Source organism: Dryobates pubescens, chromosome 6 (assembly GCF_014839835.1).
Source record: "Dryobates pubescens isolate bDryPub1 chromosome 6, bDryPub1.pri, whole genome shotgun sequence".
NCBI lineage: Eukaryota > Metazoa > Chordata > Aves > Piciformes > Picidae > Dryobates > Dryobates pubescens.
This window is the reverse complement of record NC_071617.1, coordinates 41,599,853-41,612,262: the sequence shown is the minus strand read 5'-3', so window position 1 is coordinate 41,612,262 and position 12,410 is coordinate 41,599,853. Positions and strand designations below refer to the sequence as shown.

At 52.2% G+C, this 12,410-nt stretch overlaps 1 protein-coding gene across 1 annotated transcript in view; it reads right to left on the bottom strand.

Moving 5' to 3' along the window:
- Positions 1-12,410, bottom strand: part of TMEM63B (transmembrane protein 63B) — a 52,883-nt gene that overhangs the window by 7,970 nt on the left and 32,503 nt on the right. The window contains exons 4-16 of the mRNA XM_054162400.1: positions 10,788-10,826; positions 7,220-7,310; positions 6,381-6,418; positions 5,503-5,645; positions 5,215-5,266; positions 4,814-4,922; positions 3,850-3,920; positions 2,188-2,268; positions 1,928-2,051; positions 1,706-1,839; positions 1,442-1,579; positions 1,013-1,166; positions 637-743 (exon numbers count right to left, since the gene is read on the bottom strand). Of these exons, the coding sequence (XP_054018375.1) occupies positions 637-743; positions 1,013-1,166; positions 1,442-1,579; positions 1,706-1,839; positions 1,928-2,051; positions 2,188-2,268; positions 3,850-3,920; positions 4,814-4,922; positions 5,215-5,266; positions 5,503-5,645; positions 6,381-6,418; positions 7,220-7,310; positions 10,788-10,826 (1,281 nt within the window). The remainder of the gene's footprint in view (positions 1-636; positions 744-1,012; positions 1,167-1,441; positions 1,580-1,705; positions 1,840-1,927; positions 2,052-2,187; positions 2,269-3,849; positions 3,921-4,813; positions 4,923-5,214; positions 5,267-5,502; positions 5,646-6,380; positions 6,419-7,219; positions 7,311-10,787; positions 10,827-12,410) is intronic.

The window sequence follows — 12,410 nt, the reverse complement described above, 5'->3', positions numbered from 1 at the left end:
GACAACCATGCCACATAGCAACTAAGGATCAGCAGAACAGCTATCCATGACAGATCACAGGTGTCCAAGACACGCAACAAAACAACAGGCTGGAGTGTCTGGAGAAGGGCAACAAAGCTGGGGAGGGGTTTGGAGCACAAGCCCCATGAGGAGAGGCTGAGGGAGCTGGGGTTGCTTAGCCTGGAGAAAAGGAGGAGGAGGCTCAGGGGAGATCTTATTGCTGTCTACAACTACCTGAAGGGAGTTTGTAGCCAGGTGGGGGTTGTTCTCTTCTCCCAGGCAACCAGCACCAGAACAAGAGGACACAGTCTCAAGCTGTGCCAGGGGAGGTTTAGGCTGGATGTTAGGAAGAAGTTCTTCACAGAGTGACTGGCCATTGGAATGTGCTGCCCAGGGAGGTGGTAGAGTCACCATCACTGGAGGTGTTTAGGAAGAGACTGAATGGGGTGCTTGGTGCCATGGTTTAGTTTAGATAGTGTTGGGTGATAGTTTGGACTCAATCTCAAAGGTCTTTTCCAACCTGGTTAAATCTATTCTGTTCAAGCAGAAGGATCCAGGAGCTTTACATCAGTAAGAAGTGTCTAGTGGCCAGGCAGCATGTTAGTATGACTGAGGACAGGTGGTGGCTCTCCTTACCTGGTCCAGTGCGCTTCAAAGAAGGCAGAATAATAGACGATGGTGGGAAGCAGAGCAGAGAAACACCACAGCAGCAGGGTAGGGAAGAACTGGGTGATGATGGGGTTCTGCAATGAGGCAGAGAAGAGACTGCATGTTACACAGTGTGGTAGCTCTCACATCAGCCACAGGTGTAGCTGCCTTTGCTGATGCTGAGTTTCCAGCATTGCAGCTTCCACTGCACCCTGGCCAGAGCGAGAATCTCCCTCATGGTCAGGCTCACAGGACCTGGGGAACAATGACAGTCTCTTTCCCTACTCCCTCCCTTGCAGGGCCTGTTGTTTCTCAGGGTGGTTCCCATGCTACCCACCCTTGAACCAGTGTTCAGAAGTCTTACATTGAGGTACTCCACAGGCTTAGTGACATTGAACTTGTCCATAGTGGTGATGATGATAGCAGGGGTGGTGAGGAAGAAGAGAAGGATGAAGAGGACTACGTTGATCACAAGGCAGCGGATCCACCAGATGAAGCCCCTTATGGACAGGTGTTCCCTGAGGGGGAAAGGAGGACATCATGATGGCTACATTAGGGAGAGCAGATGGCTACATCTGGAGCCTCGGGTTGCACACTGCAGCCCAGCCTGTATTAACAGCACTTGGGCTGCCAGATCAAAGACTTTCCCCCTTCAAGTCAAATCAGACTTCGAGCTCATCCGGGCTGGGCTCCAGCCTGAAATATTCATTCAGCTACCAGAGGAACAAATGAGAAGGGAGGGTGCATGCCTTTCCTATTGGCAGGGCTCACTGCACCCCAGAAAGCTGCTCACCAGTAGATGTTCTGTGGGTCAGGGGCATAGCTGACAGTCCAATTGGAGACATGAAGGGACTCACTGCAGGAAGAGGCCCTGGGCTCCCCACGGCATGCACAGCCCTGGCACTTGCAAGCATTGAAATCTTTGAGGATTCTGGAAAAGAAGAGAAATGGGGAAATGCTGACACAGAACTGTCAGGGACAAAGCTGAAGGGGATGCCCTGGTGCTGCCATTCCTCTGATTTAAGGTGAGAGATGAGAGAGGACCCTTTGCACTCACATGGCTGTGATGGTCTCATTGTGGAAAGTGACAAAGGCCATCCCCAGAGGCTTTTCATTCACCTTCTCCTTCTCTCTCTTGTAGTCATCTTTCAGCTTCTGTTCCAGCTTGGTATAGTACTCAATGGCCTCCACCTGAGCAGGGGGACAGGGGTCAGAGCAAAGATCTGGGGACCCAAGCCCCCATTTGCCCTGCTGTTCAACACCTCCAGCACTTCCCCACCTCCTCACAGCCCCTGATGACACAGCAGCACAGGTGGCCACAGGGCTTGGGGTTGATCATGGATGGAGTGTTCTCCTTGGTCTGCAGGTTGGTGAAGTAGATTCGCCCACGCTCAGCTTTCTTCCTGAAACAGAAGAATGGAAGAAAAGGAAGGAAAGAAAGAAAGAGAGAGCGTGGCTCAGAAAAAGCTCCTCTGGCAGCAGACATGAGGGAGAGCCTGTGGCATCACCCACCCTGCCTTCTCTCCCAAACTAGGTTACCTCTCTGCATCTAGGAACATCAGCCGGGCCACGTCATAGCAGGGACGAGCCTCCAGGACGGTGCAGTTGGCATAGGCCTCCCTGCAGACAGGGAACAGCAACTCATCACACCCAACATCAGAAGTACCCTCAAGCAAACCCCACACATCCAGGACTTCTCTGGGCTGAGCATCATGTTGCATAGCAAGAGCTTGCTGGGGACAGCAGGGGAGCCTGCAAGCTCTGTCCTTTATAGTGAAAGCAACAAATGGGGCAAATGCTGCACCCGAGAATGATAGCATCATAGTGTCAAAGGCTTAGGTTGGAAGGGACCTCAGAGATCCTCTGCCCCAAATCCCCTGCCATGGGCACAGACACCTCTCATACATAGAATACATACATAGAATAAACCAGGTTGGAAGAGACCTTCAAGATCATCACGTCCAACCCATCAACCAATCCAACACCACCCAAACATCTAACCCACGGCACCAAGCACCCCGTCAAGTCTTCTCCTAAAAACCTCCAGTGATGGCGACCCCACCACCTCCCCAGGCAGCCCATTCCAATGGGCAATCACTCTTTCTGTATAGAACTTTTTTCTAACATCCAGCCTGAACCTCCCCTGGCGCAGCCTGAGACTGTGTCCTCTTGTTCTGGTACTGCTTGCCTGGGAGAAGAGACCAACATCCGTCTGTCTACAACCTCCCTTCAGGTAGTTGTAGAGAGTAATAAGGTCACCCCTCAGTCTCCTCTTCTCCAGGTTAAGCAACCCCAGCTCCCTCAGCCTCTCCTCGTAGGGCTTGTGTTCCAAACCCCTCACCAACTTTGTTGCTCTTCTCTGGACTCGTTCCAGCAAGTCAACATCCTTCTCAACTAGACTTGGTTGCCCAAGGCCTCCTCCAATCTGACCTTAAACACCTCCAAGGAGGGAGCATCCAGAACCTCCCTGGGCAATATATTTCAGAGTCTTCCCACCCTTGTACTGAAGAACTTCCTAAGATCCAGTCTAAACCTGCTCTCCCTCAGCTTAAGGCCATTGCTCCAGGCTCTAGAATGACAAGCCTCTTTGGACTTTCACCATGTGGTAGCAAGGCACCCCTGTGATGGACTTTCACCATGTGGTAGCAAGGCACCCCTGTGACCCCACACCCCCTCTCTGCCTTCACAGACCACAAGGCTTGGGGTCAGAAAGATCTGCAAGGGTTCCCTAAGGGTACAAAACACCCTCATCATGCTTCTAAACATGGCCCTGGCCTGTGTGTTCACTGAGGTCCTGATGGAAGAGGAATTTAGTTTTTTACAGAGAAAAATACACCCTTCTGCAAGGACTGTGACCAAGATAGAAACAACAGCACAACATCCCACAGTCACTGCTTGAGTGCCTCCTGCCTGCATCTCCTGTCATCTCAGGACATGCTGTGTTCAGTACTTACAGAGCCATGGGGGTCAGCATGGTAAGAGATAGCTAAGAATTTCCCAAGGCACAAAACCAAGGACGCTGCACATCCAGATAAGAATCCACGCAGGAAAGTAACAGTGAGAGGCCCAGAATGAAAGCATTCACTTGGCTCTGGCTCTCTTCCTGCTCTGAATGTATTATTGCCATTCCAGGTAGCACTACCCCAAGGAAAACATCCCTGTTAGAGAACAGCCTTTAATTAGGGGCACAATGAGACTCACTCAAAATGCTTCTTGATCTTCTCTGGCTCAGCATATTTTGAGATGCCGTTGATGAAGAGAGTTCGCTTAACCTGGAAGGAAGACAGAAAAAGTAAGGAAAAAAGGTAAGTGTTGATGGTGTGGAAGACTGGGATGCAGCAACCCCCCTGAGGTTTGAGTCAGCAACAGGAAAGGGCAGCCCCACCACTTCCAGCACCCAGGGCTCCCCTGCTTGGCCACGATTCAACCAGCTGTTGGCACCTTGCATCCTGGTGCAATGCAGACTGACAGGTGGCTTATACTGCAGCTGCCTGAACTGAAGAAGATGGAGAAACCTTTGAGGAAGGCATGGGGTCCCTCTTACATGTTCACCCACTACAGGCCTCTCCTATTTTTTTGGAGCACAAGCCCTATGAGGAGAGGCTGAGGGAGCTGGGGTTGCTTAACCTGGAGAAGAAGCAGCTCAGGGGAGACTTTATTGCTGTCTACAACTACCTGAAGGGAGGTTGTAGCCAGGTTGGGGCTGGTCTCTTCTCCCAGGCAACCAGAACAAGAGGACACAGCCTCAAGCTGCACCAGGGGAGGTTTAGGCTGGAGGTTAGGAAGAAGTTCTTCACAGAAAGAGTGATTGGCCATTGGAATGTGCTGCCCAGGGAGGTGGTGGAGTCACCATCACTGGAGGTGTTTAGGAAGAGACTGAATGAGGCACTTGGTGCCATGGTTTAGTTGATTAGATGGTGTTGGACTGGATGATCTCAAAGGCCCTTTCCAACCTGGTTAATTCTATTCTATTTCCTCACAGGCAGTGAGGGCTGCTGCTTTGGATGAGATCTGCCTTTGGCCAGGCAGAAAAACAGAACAGCCAAATCAAAACAGCTCCAAATTGCTGTGGGAAGCAAGGTGCTTGGCAGTCTCTTCAAGGCCACCTGACTTGACAGAAGGGCATGGGAAAATGTGCTTGGGAGAGTGGCTAGATCCTGCTCACCAAATCATCCTCTTTGTAGCGCATCTTGGAGGTGTGCCGGCGCATGCTGTACACTGTCAGCAGCAGGTACAGGAAGGCAAAAGATGTGTGCAGCCACAGGAGGTTATTCCTGTCACAAAGGAGACCACAAAGGTCAATGCAAGGTTGCCACTGTCAGTCTGTGTATGGCCAGCCAGGCCCTGAAGGCACCAGGGCCAGGAGCAGCGTAACCACCATGGTATCCACATGCCCCTACTATACACTTCCAAGAGCTCAGCCTGGAAATTGGAGCAGAGACAGTACTCTTAACAGCAAGGGCAGATACACAGCCTCCCAGAAGGTGAGGCTCTGCATGCAAGTGGACATTCACAGAATACTTCCCGAGAGCCTCAGTTATCCATCTCAACCCTGTCCACACATACCCAGAATTCAGGTTAGCGATAGTTGTCCTCCCAAAGCTGTAGGCGTTGTTTTCTGGGGAGACAGAGGTAGACACAAGCAAGTTCAGTTTCACTGAGTGGCACAGAGCACCACTGGGGTGGGCTGCAGCAGGAATCTGACCTCTACAATACCCCAAACCCCAGGCTCAAAGCGGGGCAACAGTCAGGATTTCTGTTAGAATTGTCCTGCCCTCTGCTGCTCTCCAGTGGTCTGGGACAGGACGTGGGAAGCATCTCCCCCCAGCCTAACCAGCAGCTCCCTGTTCTCACCTAGCAGGTCCCCTGAGAAGTTGACGGGTAGCACGATGCCCACGGAAAGCACACCCACAGCCACCAGCAGCCCGATGATGTGCCTCTGGAAGGACAGGTAGTGCACCGCGTCACCCCCACACTTGTCCCGGATCTCGTCATCCCTGCCGGCGAGAGAAAGCCCATCAAGACACCTTCTGCATTCCCTCACGTGCTGGAGAACAGCACAGGGGCAAGGCTGCCCCTCCTCTTTTGAAGCCCACACAGCACCCCTGGTTCTGACTTACAGACCTGTAGCCAGGCCCTGAAGTAGGGAGCCCAGTACCCAGACTTGAACCAGTGAGCAGAAACCAGCCTGGCGCAGGGCTTGTGCAGCCCCCATGCTCCTACCACCTGCCTCCCAGGACAGGCAGCTGGACATGTACAAATACCACTTCATGCTCTTCTGGTGGGCCTTGCCTCCCCTGCTGAGATACAGGGTAGCTGACACTATCCCACAGTGCTCTGAAGCCAAGAGGTGCTTAGGAGACTGCTCCGTAGCACCATCAGGCTGGGAGTGTCTTCCTTACACCCTCCAGTGCTCCCTTTGCAGTCATTTCTTGGACAATAGTGCCCCTAGCAGGAGTCCCAGGGAGAGGAACATCTCTGCAGATCAGCAAACTATTTCTGAGATGGAAGAGAAGCAGAAGAGACCTGGAGCTGGGTGCTCTTCTCTGCCACAGACTTACTGTGACCTTAGTTTTGGATTTAGGACTCCTCATCTAGTCCCATCTTTGCCTGTCCTCTGCCAGCAAGTGCAGCAATTTCACACAGCTGTACAGTGCTAAGTGTCCAAACACTCTGCACTGCTCCTCATTCTTTCCCATGTGAGTCTCTTGTGCAGGTCCTGGAGCACTTACTTTATCCTGAAGATGGCTGTCAGCCAGGAACAGAAACCCTGTGCAGAAAGAAGACAGGATGGTCTCATATCACTCTGTGTTCCCTTATCCCTGCTCCATTCTTTAAAGGCTCAGGGAAGCAGGCCGGTGTCCCTGCACCTCCACAGACTTGACTCAGGGTGGGACAGACCATGAGCACCCAGACATGCAGAGCCATGGATGGGCCAAGGTGAAGGAGATGGCAGCACTACTCCATGGGGTGTGCCACAGGCTGGACTCAGCCATGTGGCTGGGCCCTACCAACTGACAGCTCAACCTCCCAGTTGACTCATTGGCACCTGGCTAGCATGGAAGCTCTCCACAGCCAAGAGACATCCATAAAATCCACCAAACTGGTACTTTAGCCATTGTCCTGGACAAGAGGAGCTCTGCAGGGATTGGGAAGGCAGGCTGGGCCAAGCCAATGCTCCTTAGAGAGCACCCTAAGGTGGAATAGTCCTTGGGAGCTTTACCATCCTTCCATCACACTCTGTTATACTACTGAACTGGGCCTCCTCTTTAGAGAGAAAAACAGCTGCAGAGGCAGACAGCGGCATGAGGAGGTGCTGGCAAGTATTGTTTGCAATGCTGAGATGATAGGTTGGACAGCTGTTAAGCCACAGGAGTGTGCACCTACTTATTTAAGCACGTCTGCAAGCGATGTACTTTTATCTCCTCGAGCTCTGTACCACACACGCTACAAAGCATGGGACCTAAGGCCTGAGAAAGGGAAGTGTTTCTGTTGATGAGCTCTTGGTTCAGACAAGCTGTGGGGTCCTGGTCACTCAAAGACAAGGTGTTTGACTCTTGATGCTACTCACGTTGTCCCTCTGGTCGAAGTCCACAGAGCTGGAGACAGAGGTGAGACGCTCGTAGCGGTCATGGTTGTCGGAGTGCAGGGCGGAGGCTACGCTAAAATGACAAGTGGGAGGTGATGGATAGTTAGAAGATGCAAGGAAGCAGCCTGGCCAGGAACCAAGAACACTCAGGAGATCAGAGGTTAATTCAGGTCAGTTTGCCCCAGGTGAGATGAAGAGAGGCAAAATCAGAGCAGAAGCAGCAGTAAGCAGAGAACCCTTCCTCAGCCAGCACCCTGAGCCCAGCAGCCCCCATAGCTGTGGACGCTACTCACTTGGCACCTTCTGAGTCACCTGCATTATGCAGCAGCTCCTGCGAGGGGGGTAGAAGCTGCCAGGGTGGGGAAACTGGAGCCTGTTTAGCATAGGTTTTGTACAGAGCAGAGGAGGTAAGGAACCAGAGGGTGCCACAGTCCCTCTGGCTCTGGTGTGGCCACGAGGCGGAAGCCCTGTCCTGAAGGGCTTCACTCACCTCAGGGAAGAGGAAGGCTGAGAGTCTAGTGTCTGTATCCTGCTACACCAGTCCTCCCTGCCTTTAGTGCTTCAGTGCAGGGAAACCCAGGAGAAGCAATGCAGCTGAGCCCCAGCAGCTGTGCTGCCTAGAGCCAGACTCTACAGCCTTGGGCTGAGCCTTCTGCCTGGAAATTCCTTCAGCAGGAGCAGGGCAAACGGTTAGAAGTGAATGAGCACAGGCTAAAGGGCAGGAAAGAGAGAGAAGTGAATATACCAGACAACTTTACTCCAGACACAGGCAGGGACCTAGATGAAGAACCTGCAGCAGAAGTGTCCAAGGCAGACAACAGCCCCCAGTACAAATGGAGACGGAGGGCAGTTGGCAAAAGGAGACAAGAAAACGGTCCAGAGACCTAAATTAAATATCGCTTGCAAGATGACATCAGGCCGGAACCTTGAAAGTGCAAGAATTTATAGAGCTGAAATAAAGGCTAGAAGCAAAGGGAAAAACAAACAGATGAATACATGGTCTCCCTGTAACCAGCACAGGCTGATGGAGGATCAGATGGACAAGAACCAGGATAAGCAGCAGCTGAAACAAGTGCTTGAAATGCAGTGGGAGACAATATGGGAAGGAAAACAACCACAGCCCCTTATGACCCTGCCAAAGGACAGAGGATGGAATATGTGGCCTTCCTCAAAGCAGAGCAGCACCTGCTGAGTCTCTAGCTGGAAGTAACAGAGAGAGGAGAAAGGAGATTATGTGAAGGTCATGGGACTACAGGAGTGCAGACTAGGCAGCAGTGCGCAGCCTTGTGACTACGCACTCTGCTCTGCTGGAAGGACAGCATGAGCTCCAACCAAGCCTTCAGCCCTTTAAAATCCCAGAGGCCTTGAAGCTGAATGAAAGCAGCAAGGGTGAATTTTTGTTGTCCACAGCCCCTGGGAGAGCCCAGGACAATGACATGGTGTGCTTTCGGCTCCTTGGTAGTGGAAGCAGAGAGAGCAGAACAGAAGTAGCGCTGGAGGGAACAACTGAGAAGAGTGCCACATCATGAAGTGACCAGGCTAACTAAGCTCCATTCAGGGAGATGAAGAGACAGAAATCAAGATTACTGGCAGTACTGAGAAGATAGGAGGCCAAATCTTGCCAGCAATGGGAAGCTGAAGAGGAATCTACAATCACACTTTGCTGGAGGTTTTCATACAGCAAAGCACCAACAAAGCAAGTGGGCAGAGGCAAGGTTGCCCTAAACAGCAAGAAGTGGGACCTTTCCTGCTGCCCCAGGTTTGGTGCTGGCCCTGTCATCAAAAGAAGAAGGATGAGGTCTGAGGCATTGCTAGCCTCAGGCCAAGAGAATTGAAGGCTCTGGGAAAGGAGGGCCAGGCATGCTGTGTAAAAGTCAGGAAGTGGTCGTGCGGGTGATAAGCTACCCAGGGCTGTGTTATCACAGTGCTTGCACAAGTTGGTGCTGGATGGTGCCACAACCTCCTGGTGCAGGCTGAGTCTCTAATTAAGAGTGCCCATAGCTACCACAAACCCTGGCAAAGGGAAGGACATGGACAGCACTTGCAGGTTTTCAGGCAAATGGACATGTCAGAGGAGGAAGTCCTCCCGCAGCAAGAGCAGTGCTGCACATTCAAGCATTGGGAGCACCAGGCAGCATACACGAGTCCCTAACCCACCACCTGCCCCTGCAGCCCAGCACAAAGAACAGATGAGATGGAAAGGTGCTGTACAGCCAGGACAAGTTTTTCTTGCTGAGCTCCCACAAACTTCTGAAAGTTTCTGGCTACCCACACTTTCCCAGCTCAAGCAATAGGGATGGGTGGGAGAGGTGCATTTTGTCAGTAGATGGCTTGAGCAAACAGAGATGAAGAATGGGAGCTGGAAGAATCAGCTCCTGGACAAACATGTGTGAGGGTAAGTGAGGTGGCCACCCTGAAAAACCTCAGAGCATGATGGCTCCCCAACAGGGTGTTAGCAGTGAAAAGTTGCCAGACACACCTGAGGCAGGGCCAGCCACAAGTGAAGCACTCAAGCATGAGTGAGGAGTCCCCTCTGTGTCATGTACCACAGCTGCCACCACCTCTGTTTTTCTAACTCCAACTGCTATGCAGCTTTGGAGTCAAGGAGCAACCACAGAAATATGAGCATTTCTGTACTCCTGCATGGCAGTAGCAAGCCACTACTTTGCAAGTGATGGACTATGAGCAGTGAGGCTGCAGTCTGCTGCCTGAGCCTCAGACATTTGTCAGCCTAGCTGAAGAGAGCATTGCAGGCTCCACACTACCAGCTGATCACCTCCTCTGCAGTGTGTACCACCCAGTCAGTCAGCCAGACACAGAGGACTCTGAGGCCTAAGAGCAGTAAGAAAGAGGAAAAAGCAGGGAGGGAGAATTCTTGGCTGGATGTAATGGGCAACACCAGACCACGGTGCTGGAGGACGTTCTCAGCAGCACCGAGGCAGGAAGTGTGATTCTGCAGAGAACAGAGAAAGGTGCTGCCTTGCATGTGCTGCCATCTGGGGGTAGGTGGCGAGGGACAAGGATGAACACCTATCCTGGACCCAGCAGCCTAATAGGGTAAAGGAGAAAAAGTCTTGCAAGTGTCTGCCAGATGCTGTCTGTGTACCTGCCTGCCCTTGCAGCTGGTGTGGGAGCAGGCTTCATGGCACCCTGCTATGAGAGGAATCGGGCAAAGGAGATTCCCCTGCGCCTAGGTCACCCAAGTGAGCTGTGGGTTCAGGCAGGCAGGATTATTTTCTCCATCCTCAGGCAGAATAGCTGGACATGAGCAGGAAGAGCAGCATGTGAGACTCTCCAGCTTGGCTGGGAGCTCCTCAGCACTGCTGCCCTCTGGGAGGTCTACTAGAGGAAAACCAGGGTGCATCCAGCTGCGGTAGTGGCTGGCACAAAGGGAACAGAAGAGAAGAGAGAACAAATCCACCGAGAGGGACAAATCCAAGCCTGAACTCCCAGCTACACAGATTAGTTCAGAAGCAATACAGAAAACCATAGAAGGAGAAAGTGAGAGTGTGAGCAGAGAAGAAAGAAGACCCTGAAGAAAACAACATACTATTCCCGCTCCTCTCGCTCCGTCTGCCAACGGCGGCGCCTGGGGGCACAGAAAAACAAAAGCAGAGGTTACAACCACAGGAGCAGGTGCTGGGTCTCCTGTGTTTGTGGGAAGCTATGCACTCAGCAGGGATCCATGCTGTCCTGAAGAAGAGAAACCTGCCAATGGTCAGGTTGGAGCAGACTTTCCTTCCAGAGCCCAGTGTCACCCAAGCCACGAGATCCCAGAGCTCCAGCTGCCCCAGGGGCGCAGTGCTTTGTTGCCAGCTAAAAGGAAGCTGGCTTTACCGGGTAGGTGGCTAGGCTCCCAACATGGATGTGTGTCCCAGGGAGCTCCTGAAGGACAGGGACAGGTAAGACAGCCTGCCAGGGCTGCCCAGCTGCCATCTGAGCTCCCCCTCCACGCATCTCCTTCCCACTCTCAAGAAGCCAATATATTTGCATCCCACCCTCCCAAAATTCTCATCTCACTTCTTGGGTGGGTCAAGTAGCAGGGACTCCTCCCTGGGATGTCAATCCTGGTGATCCATATCCCTTACCACTGCTGTGCTGTCCCTCTCCCTGTGTTTACCAGCTCTACTTCACCAAACAGCTGGCACCCCACTGCCTTCCTGCCTACCGTCACTGCTCCCGCTTCCTTGCACCCCATGTGCTTAAAGCATCACCTCTGACAAGGGCTAGCCTCTCTGCACACTGAAGGCTGGCTATTCCTTCCTCTTTGCCAGGCCAGGAAAGGAGGGGAAGAAGAGCCATATGGATACACTTGCTTATCTAACACTATATCCAGGACTGCTTATCTGAAACAGGAGATTTCTTGTTTCAGTGCTGGAGAAAACAACTCTTAGTCTTTCCACTGTTAAGCAAGGCATGCTGAAGAACAGCTTGCTTGAATCTGTATAACCAAAAGAAACCAGAGAGGCTGGAGCTCAGCCCTGTCTAAACCTTTGGGTGTGATGAGCTCACAGAGTTGATCAAGTTGAAGAACCACCTATCATAGTCAGCCTTCAGAAGTCACACTTTGACTCCAGGATGTGACCAAGCTCCATGGGCACAGCAAACCACCCCTGGAGAGAGGCAGGTTATTCACACAACCCCTCTAGCTTCATCAAGGAGATTTCCTTTTGCACTGGAAGAACATAATTGTTCCTCTTCCTGCAGCTGACAGCAACAATGAGAACAGCATCCCACTCCGCTGTGGAGCTGCCATCTTCAATGGGCCCTGCCTTTTGCTGACAGACACTGCAGCTCAAGCGCATCGGGCAGGAAGGATCCATACCCAGGGCAACTCATCAGCACCTGGGAAGGAAACTAAACTCACATTATCACAGCAGTACTGCACCTGGAAACACAGCCTACCTACCTACTGCTTTCAAGTGCTTTTAAGAACTGCATCCAGCAGAGACACAAAGACACCTTCAGAGGCTTAACAAAGCCTTCACTGTGGCAGCCCTCAGCCTTCCTGTGACCTCTTTCCTCCCTCCTCCCTCCATCTGCTGTTCCTCAGTAAGGGCCTCTATGCACCTCTGTAACTGCAGGCACTTTAAGTGGTATGGAGCCAGCACAGACTGCCCGTGTTGGATGAAGGATGCTGTAACAAAGAAGTAGGTAAGGGGGGATTTTTCCT